Here is a 16,567-nt window from a genome sequence, read left to right on the forward strand (position 1 = left end):
CCAATGTTACAAATATTTTAACGTGTTTTACTTCTGTAATAATCTTTTCAAGTTGGGCCATTTCTTTCTTACCATAAGCATTATACATCTTGGGACCCAGATCTGGCCTAACAAAGTAGTTTGGCAGCCGTGAGGCCAAGTTGAGTTTGCCATCTCTCCTTGTGTACTCAGGCAGTGGAATGTTGGCCATCAGATCATCAAATCTAGAACAAGAAGACAATGAATTTGCAAAATAAGCTTGCATTTCTAATCACTTATATGTGGAATCTATATATGACACAAATGAACCTATCTATGAAACAGAATCAGAGACACAGACAGACTGGTTGTTGCCAAGGCAGAGGTGGGTGGGACAGAGTTGAACTGGGAGTTTGGGATTAGCAGATACAAACTGGTAAATATAGAACAGATAAATAACAAGGTCCTTCTGTATAGCACAGGGAATTATATTTAATATCCTATGATAAACCACAATGAAAAAGAATATGAAAAAGAACGGGTGTATATATATACACACACACACACACACACATACATATAATTGAATCACTTTTCTGTATAGTAGAATAATGCAACATTGTAATTCAACTATACTTCAATATAAATGAAAAAAAAATTTAAGGTTAGAATTGCAGTGCTTATGAGCAAAGTATTCTTTCTCTCCTACAGCACACAGATATATCAAAATAATCTAGAACACTGCAGACAAAAGATTTGAGCAAAAACTTCCTCATATGAAGTAACACTAAGGGATATATTATTCCTTAGTTCTGAGGATTCAAGGTTCAAGCGCAAATCAGGAAAATGGATCAAGCCATTCCGCTCTCTTGTCTAAAGCAATGTCACTATATTCTACCCAACCCTAACATGCCTGATCTCACTCCTGCCTACAAATGAATGTATGCATGCCTGAGTCAGCCTTTTCTCTGGCGGAGCACCACAGGGAAACATAGATGGTTTTCATTAGTTAGCCAGATTTAAAAGTCATCAAACTTCTTCATCTCACCAGGATCATCATCTCTCAAGAAAAGGACCATCTCTTTCCCCTCCCCATGATCGTACCTGGAGGGCATCATATCTCTAAAATCTTCTCCTGGTGGCCAGTCCTTAAGTTTCAAGACCATTGGCTCTTTTTCATTTTTCAAGCGGTCTGAAAAGTAACCAGAATTACTGAATTGTTACTATTCATAACTTGGAAATAGATCAAAATCAATGGCAAATTAGCACTTTATGCCCTAACAATACAAATAAAGTATATTTGTCTCTGCAAAATCTTTAACCTGACACATTTGGTTTTGTTCAGTTGCTCAGTCGTATCTGACTCTTCGCGACCCCATGGACTGCAGCATGCCAGGCTTCCCTGTCCATCACCAACTCCCAGAGCTTGCTCAAACTTATGTCCATCGAGTTGGTGATGCCATCCACCATCTTATCCTCTGTCGTCCCCTTGTCCTGCCTTCAATCTTTCCCAGCATCAGGGTCTTTTCTAATGAGTCGGCTTTTCGCATCAGGTGGCCGAAGTATTGGAGCTTCAGCATCAATCTTTCTAATGAATATTCAGGACTGATTTCTTTTAAGATTGACTGGTTTGATCTCTTGTAGTCCAAGGGACTCTCAAGAGCCTTTTCCAACGCCATCTGAACAGTTCAAAACCATCAGTTCCGCTGTGCTTAGCCTTCTTTATGGTCTGGTTTTCACATCCGTACATGACTACTGGAAAAACCATAGCTTTGATTATATGAACCTTTGTCAGCAAAGTATTATCTCTGCTTTTTAATACGATGTCTAGGTTGGACATAGCTTTTCTTCCAAGGAGCAAGTGTCATAATTTCAAGGCTGCAGTCACCATCTACAGTGATTTTGGAGCCCAAGAAAATAAAGTCTGTCACTCTTTCCATTGTTTCCCCATCTATTTGCCATGAAGTGATGGGACCAGATGCCATGATCTTAGTTTTTTGAATGTTGAGATTTAAGCCAGGTTTTTCACTCTCCTCTTTCACCAAGAAGTCTTTTTCTTTTTTTTCTTTTCTCCCCTTTCATCAAGAGGTTCTTTAGTTCCTCTTTGCTTTCTACCATAAGGGTGGTGTCATCTGCATATCTGAGGTTATTGACTTTTCTCCCAGCAACCTTGACTCCAGCTTGTGCTTCATCCAGTCCAGTGTTTCTCATGATGTACTCTGCATATAAGTTAAATAAGCAGGATGACAATATACAGCCTTGACGTACTCCTTTGCCAATTTGGAACCAGTCTGTTGTTCCATGTCTGGTTTTAACTGTTGGTCTTGACCTGTATACAGACTTCTCACGAGGTAGATAAGATGGTCTGGTATTCCCATCTCTTTAAGAATTTTCCACAGTTTGTTGTGATCCACACAGTCAAAGGCTTTAGCGTAGTCAATGAAGTAGATGTTTTTCCGTAATTCTCTTGCTTTTTCTATGATCCAACAGATGTTGGCAATTTGATCTCTGGTTCCTCTGCCTTTTATAAAACCGGCTTGAACTTCTGGAAGTTCTCAGTTCATGTACTGTTGAAGCCTGGCTTGGAGAATTTTGAGCATTACTTTTTGTGTGAGAGGAGTGCAATTGTGCAGTCGTTTGAACATTCTTTGGGATTGCCTTTCTTTGGGATTGGAATGAAAACTGACCTTTTCCAGTCCTGTGGCCACTGCTGAGTTTTCCAAATTTGCTGGCATATTGAGTGTAGCACTTTCACAGCATCATCTTTTAGGATTTGAAATGGCTCAGCTGGAATTCCTTCAACCCCACTAGCTCTGTTCATAGTGATACTTCCTAAGGCCTACTTGACTTTGCACTCCAGGATGTCTGGCTCTTGGTGAGTGATCACTCCTTCGTGGTTATCTGGGTCATTAGATCTTTTATGTAGAGTACTTCTGTGTATCCTTGCCACCTCTTCTTAGTATCTTCTGCTTCTGCTCCATTCTGTCCTTTATTATGCCCATCTTTGCATGAAATGTTTTCTTGGTATCGCTAATTTTCTTGGAGATCGCCAGTCTTTCCCATTCTATTATTTTCCTCTATTTCTTTGCAGTGATCACTTAGGAAGGCTTTCTTATGTCTCCTTGCTAGTCTTTGGAACTCTGCATTCAGATGGATATATCTTTCCTTTTCTCCTTTATCTTTCACCTCTCTTCTTTTGATATACAAATGTTAACTTTAACATTCACATCCTGCAAATTACCAACCATTTTATTTATTCAGTGTCAAGAAATCCATTACACCCAGCAAGGGGTAGTAAAATAAAGATCACTGACTAATTTGTATTAGAGCCCTGTTTTCTCTGAATTCCCTTGAGAGCCCTGTCTCAAACTGCTTCTTTGAGATTTCAGCTGCTCCCTTTTGTCCATGTTACATAGGTAGTGTTTTGATAGATCCGGTCTCCTCCTATACAGTATTCCAAAAGAAGCAGCTTCCCAAATAACAAACAGCACAGCACTTTAACAATCAAAGGTCACAGATGTCTAGAAACCCCAGTTTTCTGAGGCCAGCATGAAATAGAAATGACTTCTTTTGCTCAGAGAGACTGAAGCAACCTGATGTTCTGTCCAGAGACAGTTGGCCCACTCAACCACCCTCCAACCCCACCCCACCCCATCTTCTGGGTGATACATAGAGGGTTTAGTCAGACTATTTTCCTGTAATAGACAATTAACCATTGCAGGTCATGTCAAGGAACCAAGAACCTCTAACTGAAAAAGATATGCTGAAATTATGATTTATAGCCATGACTCATTATGATTAACAGCAATGATAACTATTATTTCACACCTCTTACTGTTTTCTAGTCTCTGCTAAGAGTTTTAAAACCATTTAGTTCTTACAACTCAATCCAATATCCCAGTGACTCCTGGCACTACGTAATATTCCTACTTTTGGATGAGGAAATTGACTGAGATCAACTGACTGAAAGATGACTGAGTTCATCCATTATTAAGGAGTAAGACTGAAACTGGAACCCAGGCTTGACTTCGAACCCCATATTCTTGAGGACTAATGTCTGTATACAAGTGTTTGATGGTCAACCAAGTACTTTCCCATAATCTAACTTAAATAGGTACACAACACACACAGGAAAATACAGGGTACAGTGTTTGCTCCGAACATCAGTGACATTTCAGTGTTGGTGGTATGCTGGGGTCTGGGCAGAAGAATGATCAATATGGAAAAGGCAGGCTGCCATGGACTTTGGGGCGCCTTAACCATCTGCAGGCATGAGGAAGTGTGAGCCCTAGAAAAATGAAATTAGCAAGTTCACATACACAGCAGGTACATATCAAGAGTCAGGATCTGAACCCAGGCCTAACTGGAATGCACACTGTGGTATGTGCGCCTCTATATCCCCTTTTGCCGACAAAGGTCCCTCTAGTCAAAGCTATGGTTTCTCAAGTAGTCATACAGGAATGTAAGAGCTGGACCATAAAGAAAGTTGAGCACCAAAGAACTGATGCTTTTGAACTGTGGTGTTGGGAGAAGACTCTTGAGAGTCCCTTGGACTGCAAGATCAAACCAGTCAATCCTAAAGGAGACCAACCCTGAATATTCACTGGAAAGACTGATACTGAAGCTTCAATACTTTGGCCACCTGATGTGAAGAGTCAACTCACTGGAAAAAACCCTGATACTGGGAAAGACTGAGGGCAGGAGGAGAAGGGGGCAACAGAGGATGAGACAGTTGGACAGCATCACTGACTCAATGGACATGAGTTTGAGAAAACTCAGGGAAGACAGCAGAGGACAGAGGGGCCTGGCATGCTGCAGTCCATGGGGTCACAGAAGTCGGACATGACTGAGCAACTGAATGACAACAAGATCCCCTTTCAAAGGACCTGCTGCCATCACAGCTTTGTGGTCAGCCTCAGCTGCAGAGAGCTGCCCTGCCAGGTCTTGCCCTTCCCAAGGCCTGAGGGAGGTGAGGGGATAACAGGCCCTAACTCTTCCTCACTTCAGCCCAGTCTGAGACCATGAGGGGCAACACTTGCTCCAGAGCTCCCTGGCAGGTGTGCCAAGGCTTCACTAACTCTACACTGCACCTGTCTCCTCTTTCATTTCATAGACTTTGATTCCCAGGTAAACATCTAACGTCTGAAACTCCACCTTAACCTTCATGTGTGGAAACCCCCATCCCACTCTACTTAAAGTCAGCTATACCTGGTAATGAAGTCTGTTCAAAGTGTGGGCCATAACCTGTAAATGTGAGTAACAGGTGAAAAGGAAGCAAGAGATTACAAGGTAAAGGTATGCCTTAAAAGAATGAGAATGAAAAATGAGCAAACTTGAATTGAGTCTACAGAATGAACTGGCCAAACCCTCTCGAGGGGGCGGGAGCCTGATGACAGGTGCTGGGGCTCACAGAGCACTTGTAAACAAACATGCTACTGACTGGCCAGTCACATAAAGCACCAGCCTCAGCATCAGAAACACGGCCCCCTGGCCACCACTGCCCCCCTTGCCCAAGTGAGGAGGCAGTAACCAGGCTCAGCTGTGTGAAAAGGATTCATTCTTTGGCACTTTCAGCTCAGCTTGTCATGTTAAACATACTGACAATCTTCTTGTTAAATAGCAAAGCTGCATTAAACCACCACCCTGGAGGCACAAGCCCTGGTTCTGTGTTCCCCGCCCCCCGCCATTGGGCACATGTCTGTCACAGGACAGACACGGAGTCACCTGAAGAAGAGGTGACTAAAATCTCACTCTCAAAGGAAATACCAAGAGAATCTGCCTCTGTTCAAACGCACAGAATCTGTAAAAAGAAAGGGAGGAGGAGGTAAGACAGGAATTTTAAACTCCAGACTCATAGAAAACAATGCTGCTCCCACTGAAGGACAGTCGGCTCCTGCTGCTCCTGAGCCCACCTCCCCGCCCTTTGCACACCCTCAGCCCCTTTAAGGGTCTGTAATACGTACTCGGAACATCTTCAAAGCCATCCCAGAAGTCCCCCACTGTGGCTCCTGTGATGATTTCATTGGTTCTGCAGTTAACGAGGTCAACTTCCTGGCTTCCAAACTCCCTCCTGAAGGACTCCGGTTTCCAGAGTTCAGTGTTCAGCTTGTGGTGCACTCCCGACACCATCACTGGCTAGCAGAGGAGAATGAAGACTTCAGTTCAAACTCCCCCAGCCCCGTCCCCTCTCCTGAGGCCGCCCCTCCTCAAAGAGCTGCTGATTTTTTTCTCTGCGGCTGGTCCTTGGGCTCAGCTCCCAAAATGACATCACAGTCCTCTGTGTTCCCACAGCATCTCATGTCTTCGCTTACCTGCTACACACACCCCTTGCTCTCAAATTAACTAGCAAGCTTCAAGAAAGAAGGATCACACCTTCTGACTCAGATCCCATGTTTCACAGAACACCAACGCCACAGCTCAGGGCAAGGGACATGCAGGAGAGACAAAGGCAGCAAGAGTGCCCTGGCAGAGGCGGGTGTTGCCACTGGCCTACAGCCTCTTGTTAACCAGCCAGGAACATGACCCTGGGATCGCCCAGTTTTTTGGTTACCCAAGATAAGGCCAGAAGCCCTCAATTTCATGTGAAATAGCCTGACTAAAATATTAGCAACAAGTTCAACTTTTAAAAACCATTGTGTAATCCTAAAAAAACCAAGCAAGACCTACTGTACAGCTCAAGGAACCCTTTTCAGTGCTCTGTGGTGACCTAAATGGGAAGGAAATCCAAAAAATGGGGGATATATTTATATGGCTATCCCCATGGCTCAGCAGCAAAGGATCTGTCTGCTATACAGGAGATCTGGGTTTGATCCCTGGGTAGGGAAGATCCCCTGGAAAAGGAAACAGCAACCCACTCCAGTATCCTTGACTGACAAATCTTATGGACGGAGGAGCCTGGCGGGCTACAGTCTATGGGGTCGCAAAGAGCTGAACATGACTAAGAGACTAAAACAGGAGCATTATAGCTGATTCACTCTGTGTTAGTACAGTAAAAACTATCACAACAATGGAAAGCAACTATACTCCAATAAAAGTTACCTAAAACAAACAAAAAAATCAAGCAAGTTATTATGTAATCCAAACAAAACATTTCAGTGGACTGTATTCAGTCTGTCATTGTCATCATGAGAAAATCTTGTTAGTAAACAGGACTGAAAAAAATTTTTTTTTGTTGTTAAATACATACATTTTTCTATTTGGCAATTCCCAAGTCCTGGCCTTGTCCAAGAGCAAACTACCCCTTTAGCAAGGATTCTGTTTGGCCCAGAAGAGAAGACAGAAATCCAGAAAACATAAACCAAAAGAAGAAAGCAAAGAAGCATGTCCACAAAGCCAAGCATCACCTAAACTATCAACCAAAACTTAAGATGGAACATCAATGCCCTTTAAAGCAAGCTCCTACCTGGGAGACTACACACCAGTTCCAGGCTGACACTACATGGTTCAGGGCCACCTAAATTGTCTTCAGCATAAGGTTATAATTCACGGAAGAGGGACGCCTGATTTTTATCCTATTTTGTCTAATCCCCCAAACTTCACCAGCCTCAGTCATACACCCAATTCTCCAATTGACGTTTACCACATAAGAATCACTGAGCCCAGAAAGCACTCATCAAAAATCCAAAGACAGGGCTTCCCTGTGGCCCAGTGCTTAAGAATCTGCCATGCAATGCAGAGGACATGGGTTCAATCCCTGGTCTGGGAAGATCCCACATGCTGTGGAGCAGCAAAGCCTGTGTGCCACGACTACTGAGCCCGAGCATTACAATACTGAAGCCTGTGCTCTGCAACAAGAGAAGCCACTGCAATGAGAAGCCTGCACACAACATCAAAGAGTAGCCCCCACCTCTGCAATGAGAGAAAACCTATGTGCAGCAATGAAGACCCATCACAGTCAAAAACAATAAAATAAAAAAAATAAAAGATCCAAAGATGACTGGGTAGAAGCAATCAAAACAAAAACCTCATCAGAGAATACAGCCCAGGAAAGTTTGTGGTAAGAAGTAAGACTCACAGCCACACTCTGATTGTATTCACCCTAAACAATATAGTACAGAAAAAAAAGAGATAAAGTATATAGCACTTAAAATCCAGGAAGGGGGGAGGGGAGGGGCTATGGGGTGAGGGTGTCAGAAGTCTACCAAAGGCACTGGGAAGGGGCTGTGCTGGGGCCAGGCAAGAGGCCCCTTACCTGCCCTTGTTTCCAGCACTCCCTGAACACATTCCAGTTGCTCTTGTTGTTGGGATCTTGCAGACAAAGCAGACGGTTATCACACAGCCAGTAGTGGGGAGTGTCAAAGCCCAGAATGCTGGGCTTAATGGTCAGTCCTTGGGGCCTCTTTGATAAATCAGAGCAGGTCTTATTTTGTACCAAAGAGGCAAAGATGTCATCAAGGATTTTTGGTGTATTCTTGAGTCCATTTTCTGTCTGAATTTGAAAAAGAACATAAGTCTTAAACATGTCATTCCCTACCATCAATAAACCCTATATTCCCATAACAGTAGGATGAGTACATATTACACACTCAGGGAAGGACCCAGGCCAGAACTCTCACAGAGTTAAGTCTTCTTCCTCTACCTGACATCACAACTCTCAGAAGTGGTACATAAAAAAGTGTACCCATCAGCCAAGAATTAGAATCAGTCCATCAGTATACTTAAAAGCCTATCAGCCAAGAATTAGAAGCTGTGAAGCCCATCTGCCAATGATACAGCCTCTGTACCCATGAAGGAAGAAAGCTATGGACTCCCATCCTTCTTTCTACTTTCTAGTTTAGTTTCTCTACTCGCTTCTACTCTGACTCTGTTCATCTTTATTGGGGGGGGGGGGGGGGTGGTGAAGAGTATAAACAATAAGATAAATACATACCTTTCCTGCAGAGGAATTCAAGAGATTTCGGAGGAAACCCGAATTGTTGTTGCTTACAGGTGTCAAAATTGTGCTGTTAAAGGTGTGCAAGACTGTGCTGGATTTGCTCAAGGGGGGGAGTGGCGGAAGGCATTTGATTTCATTTTTTAAAATTGGCATCACTGGTTGCTTTTCTAAAAAGGAAACCAAAAACATCCAGATAGAAAAGCATTCTGAAAGGCAGAGCCCTTACTAGTCTTCTATTAACAGAATTACTATGGAACCAGGAAACTTAAGAGGATAAATACTAATGATATTACTGATTTTGATAAGGATTTCCAACTGCTATTACATATATATATACACACACACACAATATAGTATATATATATATATATATAAAAACATTCAATACCCAAAGTGATACTATGGTAAACTGTAGTTTTTATTTGTCCCTGGTATGTAAAATACAACTGTTTTTTGTAAATAACATTGTAACTATCAACCTTGATAGTATTTATAAATACAGATTCTCTTAGAATTTCACATGTGAAATTAGATTGTTCACAAATATCAACAGTTTTATCTCTTTCTTTCCAATCCTAACATCTTTTTGTTCACTTCACTGCAATAGCCAGGACTTCCAGTACAATGTTTAATGAAAGACTGAAGACAGGAATCCTCGTCTCATGCCTGAACACAGAGGGAATGGTTTAAAAATTATTCAACTGAATAAAAAATTCAGTAATAATTTAACATGTTTGCTGTCAACTTTACCATAGAAACTCATTAGATTAAGGATATTCCCTTCTGTTTCTAAGTGTTTTTGTTTTAATTATAAGCAGGTTTTGAGTTTTACTCTTTTTCTATATCTCCTCACACGACTTTTCCCCACTTTTTTAATGTTAAAACTGCAGTTGCACTTCTCAAGCCCTGCTGGATCACCCCATATAAGTCCTTTATTTATTGTGCTGAATTCTATTCACTGAGATGTTTAATATCTCTGCATGAAAGAAACATATCTGCAATTTTTCTTTCTTGTAAAACAGCAGAATCACCTAAATTCTAAATACCTGATTTCCAAGCCCATGCTCTTTATACTATAATCAAGCATCCTGAGACAACAGCATGGATGAGAAAAATAAAGTTGAAGACAGAGTGTTCCCATTTAGACAGAATAGGAAATACATACAGGGTAGAGACAGAAAGGCAAAAATTACTATTGAAACTAACAAGTCTCAGCCCACCCTACTCCTGCCAAACAGAAGCTCAACAATGACTTCTATCAGCAGCAAAAGCTCTCTCTGGGCCTGCAACTGTGTTAGGTCTCAGGTGACTACAGGGAACCCCTAACCTTCCACACTACTTCTCACCACTCTGTTCTCCCAGTAACTGAGGTTGCCAAGTCCCTCTGGGAACAGACCAAAGTTCTGGAAGGCAGGAAACACTCACCCTTGTTCTCCTTGTTGACATTGCCACTGGTCAGGTCTGCCAGCCAGTTCAAAGGAGACGTGCTGGCTGGACAGGCAGGCTTCACACTGCTGGCAGGTTTGGAAGCGGCCTCCCCATCCACAGTCACTGGCTCCAACCCTGAGGGATTCTGCGGGAGCATGGTACCAAGAGTCGCTTTTTCTCCAGTTAAGGAAGTCTGTGTTGGGTATAAAAGGAGAACTTGACACAGGCTGGAAAACTGCGTCGTCTTCTTATCTTCTCTCCTAACTGCTCACCAGTAAGAGAGAAATATCTGCAACAAAACCACCCAATAGCCCTGGAAATCATCACAGCTGTAGTAATTTTGCAATAATAGAGCAGAACTGCATAGAAGAGATTTTAATTTTTTAACTTTTAAGTATTACTAGAGAAAGTATAAGATGTGAAGGATGTAAATACAGCAAGATACCACCATTGTAGCAGCATCTCATATTCATTCATATTCCTATCACTCCATCCACCATGTTTCTTTAAAATGCCCAGTTTGTTCCCATCACCCAGTGTCATGAGTAGGCACTCAGAAACCAGTGACTGAACAAGTAAATGAGGCAGGGTAGGAAATACAGCTGTGAATTCAGAAGGAAGTGGGAAAATGCAGAAAAAGGACATGCTCTTTTGATTTGGTGTAGTGTAGGAAGCTTTAAAAAGTGATGAAGAGCCCTAACAAGAACTCAAAACATGAACTGAACACGAAAAACAACAAAAATGACAAACAAACTGCACAGACAAGAGCACACCACTTGTTTTACTGGCATTATTATTCCTTTATTACTGAAGGGGAAGCTAAAGCACATATACATCAGTTTATTTGAGCCAGAGTTATGCAACTAGAAAGTGGCAGAAAAAGAATTCAAATTTAGTTCTGACTCCAAACATCAAAACTCTTCTACCAATGCTGCCTTCCATACCCCAGCTTCATGAAAATGTAAAGTAATTTCTGATTACTAAAAATAAAGTGGGCTAATGATTACTGGGGTGAGGAAGAGTAAGGGGGGTAGATGTGATGACAGATGTGAAGGAAATGTCACCATAAAGAGGCCTGTGAGCACCAAGGAAATGCACACATTTTTTACAAAGGATCATTTCAGTATTTTTCCTTCATCTCTTTATATATTTATTACAGGTAAAATATATTTAGTAATTTAAAAATGTTAGGCTTATCTGAAAAATTTTAACTGTGTAAAACAATGGTAAGTTTAAAAACCTATACAAATTTGAAAGCAATTTATTAAGTAGACTGTAGCAGAAAAGGTTTTTCTTTTTCAAGGAATGAAAATTAAAATCCTACTTAAAAGAGACAACAAATAAAGTCCAAAAAAATAATGTAAAACTTGAGAATGGGTCTATAAAGTGCCACATGAAACAGTGAACCATTTCTTTCCACTGACAGCTCTCCCCATGTTCCTTTCTAATATACTATAGAAATCCACAGGTTATTGAAAACAGACAGACAACAATTAACAAGGATGGTTGAATCCAGCATAAACAGTAATACCTGTTTTATGTCTTCCTTTGAGGCTGGTTTTGAAAAGAGTTTGAACTGCCTGTTTGAACAGGGACAATTTGCTTTTATTCCCCATTTTGCTCTTACAGAATGAACAATGTCTCCAACATCATAGAGGGCTAAAAAAAGGGCACAGGCAAACATCTGAACAAGAATATTAGGTACTTTCAACCTCAACATTACAAAGCAGAAGCTGGTATTTCTAACAAGATAACTTGTTTTAGCAGCACTTATTTCACGGGGGCTTCCCAGGTGGCGCTAGAGCTAAAGAACCCGTGTGCCAATGCAGGAGACAGAAGATACGCGAGTTCGATCCCTGGGTTGGGAAGATCCCCTGTAGGAGGGCATGGCAACCCACTCCAGTATTCTTGCCTAGAGAATCCCATGGACACAGGAGCCTGGCAGGCTACAGTCCATGGGTTTGCAAAGAGTCAGATAGGACTGAAGTGACTTAGCATGCATTTTAGGGTGCTTACACTCCCTCCTTTTCATCCTAAGTATGCTTTCCCCTAAATGCACCATTTTCTTTCCTTTAAAAGAACTATTTACAAAGCCTTAATCAAAAACTTTGGGGGCATTATTTAACACATTTCTGGACAATTTATGGTACACACTAAAATAAAGACAGCAAGTAATTATATTAGACAAAGTAAAACCACTCTACCAGCCTCTATGAGTTAATCAAAACACAGGCAAAAGAAAATCATTGCACCCCATGAAATACCTTTTCCAGGAATGATCTGTGTAGGCATGAGGTTCTCTGGTTCATGTATCTGACTCTTCACACATCTCAGCCAATTGAAAGTCTTGTAGGCAGCACCTGCAAAGAACTGATTTGTAGTCACTGCTCTTTATGGACTCTGGCCCCTCAAGTTTCAGAAATCCATTACCCGCACATCAGTGAAAGGCTTTATTTAAGCGTAGAAGGGGCTGGGAGAAGAATGAAGTCAGGTCTCACCTTGTTGGCAGTTTTTCCTCTTCATCCGATAGCAGTCCACACACACCCCGAATCCACACCTGGGACACACCCAGTGCAGGTTGAAGATAGTGGTGTCACACACGTCACACATTTCCCGCACACCTTTGACAGCTCGCTTCCAAGCAACCTGTCCTACGAAAATCAATAAGCCACTTAGTCTTGGGGAGGAGAGGGCCCCCAAAATAAAACATGAAGGGGGACGGAGTTGGTGCCATTCCCCCCCTCTCACTGGAGCTCCCAGTAACTGTTTAGCCTCCAGAGCCCATCCCAAGCCCCCACCCCAGACATGAAGCTCTCCTGGACTCCTCCAGCATTCCCATCAGCTCGTATCTGCACTCCAGACTCGGGCCTCTGTACATGGCACACAATCAAGAACAGTTTTGCTTCTCTCGAGGAGTGACGAAATTAAAAGACACTGTTCCTTAGAAGCTATGACAAACCTAGATAGTGTATTAAAAAAAGAGATCATTTTGCCAAAAAAGGCCCATCTAGTCAAAGCTATGGTTTTTTCCAGTAGTCATACATGGATGTGACAGTTCGACATAAAGAAGGCTGAGCGCCAAAGAACTGATGCTTTTGAACTGTGGTGATGGAGAAGACTCCTGAGATCCCTTGGACAGCAAGGAGATCAAACTAATCAATCCTAAAGGAAATTAACTCTGAGTATTCATTGGAAGTACTGATGCTGAAGCTGAAGCTCTACTACTGTGGCCACCTAATACGAAGAGCTGACTCATTGGAAAAGACCCTGAGGCTGGGAAAGAGTGAAGGCAAAATGAGAAGAGGATGGCAGAAGACAAGATGGTTAGATAGCATCAACAACTCAATGGACATGAATCTGAGCAAACTCCAGGAGATAATGAAGGACAGGGAAAGCTGGTGTGCTGCAGTCCACGGGGTTACAAAGAGTCAGACACGACTCAGCAACAGAACAACCACAAGGAGACTAAACTTCATGCAAGCAGAATTCCTGCTCAGATCCCCACCTCCACCCCACCCTCCAAGGAGTTCTGCACACTGCTGGTGCGTAGGAAGCCCTGCTGAGTAAGTCAATGAAGAAAGCAGCAGTGGTTATGCAAGTTGGGGTTTAGACACAGGTATCAGAGAGCAGTGGTTCTTCACCTTTTGGGTCATGAGATCCTCTGAGACTATAAAGGCAGCATGGACCATCCTTTCTCCAAAGAAAAAGCATTTCACTCAAATCCACAAACCCAACCTTCAGTACAGAGTGTCTGGTTATTCACAGATGCCCCGAAACCTCTCAGACTGCCCATTAAAAACCCTCCGGGTACTTAGGGAACCTGGAGGGAGCAGCACATTAACTAGTGAAGGCACAACGGTCCAAAGTTGACTCCTTCACAGACCAGAGACAGAAACTCAATTTTGCTAGAGCCAGGAGTGATGCAGGCCCCCAGGACCAACTCACACTAACCAAATATTCAATAGATGGAGGTATAAGCTAGACTTCTACAAAGTAGTATCTTCTGTTCCAGGGGCCAAGCTCTGAGAACTGGAGGGAGGGGCCTTCCCTGCGACAGAGGAGCGCCAAATACAGCATCAGAAAGCTTCAAGGAGTAGGAGCAAAGGGAGGACATTTTCCTGGGTCACAGAAAAGCCCAATGTCTCAATCAGAAGATCATTCTCTCTCTCCCCTGAACAAGACAGGATCAATACTGTCACAATCATGTTCTAAGGAGAACATGTATCTTTTCCTAATCCAGTCAGTGGTGACTTCTTTCTTCAGACTGACCATAAAACACATGACTAACTTCAGTTTGCTTCAAATTAATCCAACTGCTGACCTCTGCCATTTCATTACAATGTGAAAGCTCAGAGCATAATACATAGAGATTCAGGCATTTTATAGACTTTTTTGAGATTTTGACATTTTATAGAGATTTTATGAGCTTCACCTTGGTCACTGAATTAGACTGTTTTCTTAGAGAGTAGTCTTAGACCTCTTAGCCATCTATTATTCAATGACTGTCATTGAAAAGACAGAATAAATGTATGAAGGCTGGGACCTGCTTCCTAACCTCAGGAGCAGAGGGCACTGTCTCGCCCCTTCTCTAGGAACAACTTGTGGTAGCATCCTTCAGGATCGCTCACAGCGAGTTCCTCTCTCCAACTGACCAGAGTGTCACAGAGGAAATGAAGAGGAATATGACAATCAAGGAGAAAAGGCTAATTAACATACACATCTTAAATGACCGAGTTTCTTAATTATGCTCTTAAAAAGACAACTGTGTTTTTTTTGGAATGAAAAAATAAAAACCCACATTTTTCCAGACAACTCACCTTAAGCACAGAAAAAAACATCCATAGTTTAAAACAGCCCTGTTGATTCAGGAAGCTACTAACATATTTCAAAGAAGTGTTTTTACATTCCAATCATTCATATACCACCTCTAGATCAGTTATTTAAGAATTCTTTTAAGTCTTTAACTTAAAAGTATATAAGAAAAAAACTTCCGTAACTTTACTGAAAATGAAACACCAGAGTCACTTGTCCTAAATATAAGATCACAGGAAAAAAAACTTTAATGATTCTTGACTTATCAGGGTCTCTGCTGACCAACAGAACAGAGTGATTCTATAGCTGTTTTTCAATTCAGTAGGACTTCAGCCGCCGTGGAGTTCACAATGCCACTCCCCACCTAGTGCTGAACTTCCATACCTGGGAATGCCCCAGTTTCCACTCCCTGAATTCTGAGATACAAGAATAATCAAACTTATCTAATATATTATTTCAGTGCTTAAACTAGCTTCAGTTAATTCCTGGAACCAATTTTGGTTCCTACAATCAAAATTCTTAACATTGGTATGTACAGATGCTTATATTGAAACGTATTTGGTTATACAAAGTCTGAAAAGATACCTACTAGAAAAATGAAAAGGCTTCACTTTTTACTTTCAACCGTTTGTGAAAGACACAATGATGGAAGAAGTCTGAGACTGTCTCACCCCTTTAGGTGAGCCTATACTATTGGTAATGCTGTGCAAATTCCACCACCATCTCCCTTTAGCTTTCTTAAAAAAGGAGTTCCGCTCCTTTAGTACACAACCTAAACAACCTCCAAAGAGAGGTAACTGAGGTAACTGACTCTGATTAAATCAACAGGCAGAACCTGTCACAAGGAAAAAAATGCAACCTCCGTATACCAAAGTCATCTAAACTTCTAGGTGAAAATGAAACCCACACAACTAGGACTTAGGTGTCATTTAGAAATGAAAGTCAAGTTGGACTCAAAAATCCTACCCCCTAAGAGATGCTCTTACTGTGTGGCTCAATAGTTGACATAGCTTCCTTTTCAGAAATCACCATTTGACAGAAGTGGTCTCCAATGTTGGCCAGGATATACTTTGCTGTGTCCAAATCAGTCCCCACAACATTTCTGGTTAAAGGCAACCACAAGCCAATTGCTTCACTGTCATACTTGTTTGGTGTTAAGAAGCCTTCTACCCGCAACACACCATGTTTGTTGAACTGTAACCTAAAAGAAGTGAAAGGAAGAAAGGAAAAAAAAAAAGCGTGTTACATATATAAAATATTGATTTACACCTTGTTGTTACTATTTAAATATTTAAAATCAACCCCATTTCCTTCCCAGCTTTCTATAAATCTCCATGGCTAGTTACAGCCAATTTGCTATGTGACAACAACAGTATAAAGATTAAAGCGTTCAGGTTTCCCCCCAAAAGACATGAAAGACTGGAGGGGACAGGAGGTGTGCTTTACACTCCAACCAGTTATCTAATCCTATCACCTCCAGGGACAGCTACTGAA

General features: G+C 41.8%; 1 protein-coding gene across 9 annotated transcripts in view; it reads right to left on the reverse strand.

Annotated features, from left to right (window-relative positions):
- Positions 1–16,567, reverse strand: part of KDM3A (lysine demethylase 3A) — a 55,265-nt gene that overhangs the window by 6,936 nt on the left and 31,762 nt on the right. For 8 of the 9 annotated variants that reach the window (XM_070479389.1, XM_070479395.1, XM_070479401.1 and 5 more), the window contains 10 exons: positions 16,060–16,274; positions 12,760–12,912; positions 12,526–12,621; positions 11,793–11,920; positions 10,259–10,454; positions 8,828–9,000; positions 8,150–8,386; positions 5,922–6,093; positions 1,063–1,150; positions 73–203 (listed from right to left, as the gene is read on the reverse strand). In XM_070479389.1, coding sequence (XP_070335490.1) covers positions 73–203; positions 1,063–1,150; positions 5,922–6,093; positions 8,150–8,386; positions 8,828–9,000; positions 10,259–10,454; positions 11,793–11,920; positions 12,526–12,621; positions 12,760–12,912; positions 16,060–16,274 — 1,589 coding nt within the window. The remainder of the gene's footprint in view (positions 1–72; positions 204–1,062; positions 1,151–5,921; positions 6,094–8,149; positions 8,387–8,827; positions 9,001–10,258; positions 10,455–11,792; positions 11,921–12,525; positions 12,622–12,759; positions 12,913–16,059; positions 16,275–16,567) is intronic. The other variant, XM_070479379.1, reaches the window with a different exon arrangement.

Source organism: Odocoileus virginianus, chromosome 2 (assembly GCF_023699985.2).
Source record: "Odocoileus virginianus isolate 20LAN1187 ecotype Illinois chromosome 2, Ovbor_1.2, whole genome shotgun sequence".
Lineage (NCBI taxonomy): Eukaryota > Metazoa > Chordata > Mammalia > Artiodactyla > Cervidae > Odocoileus > Odocoileus virginianus.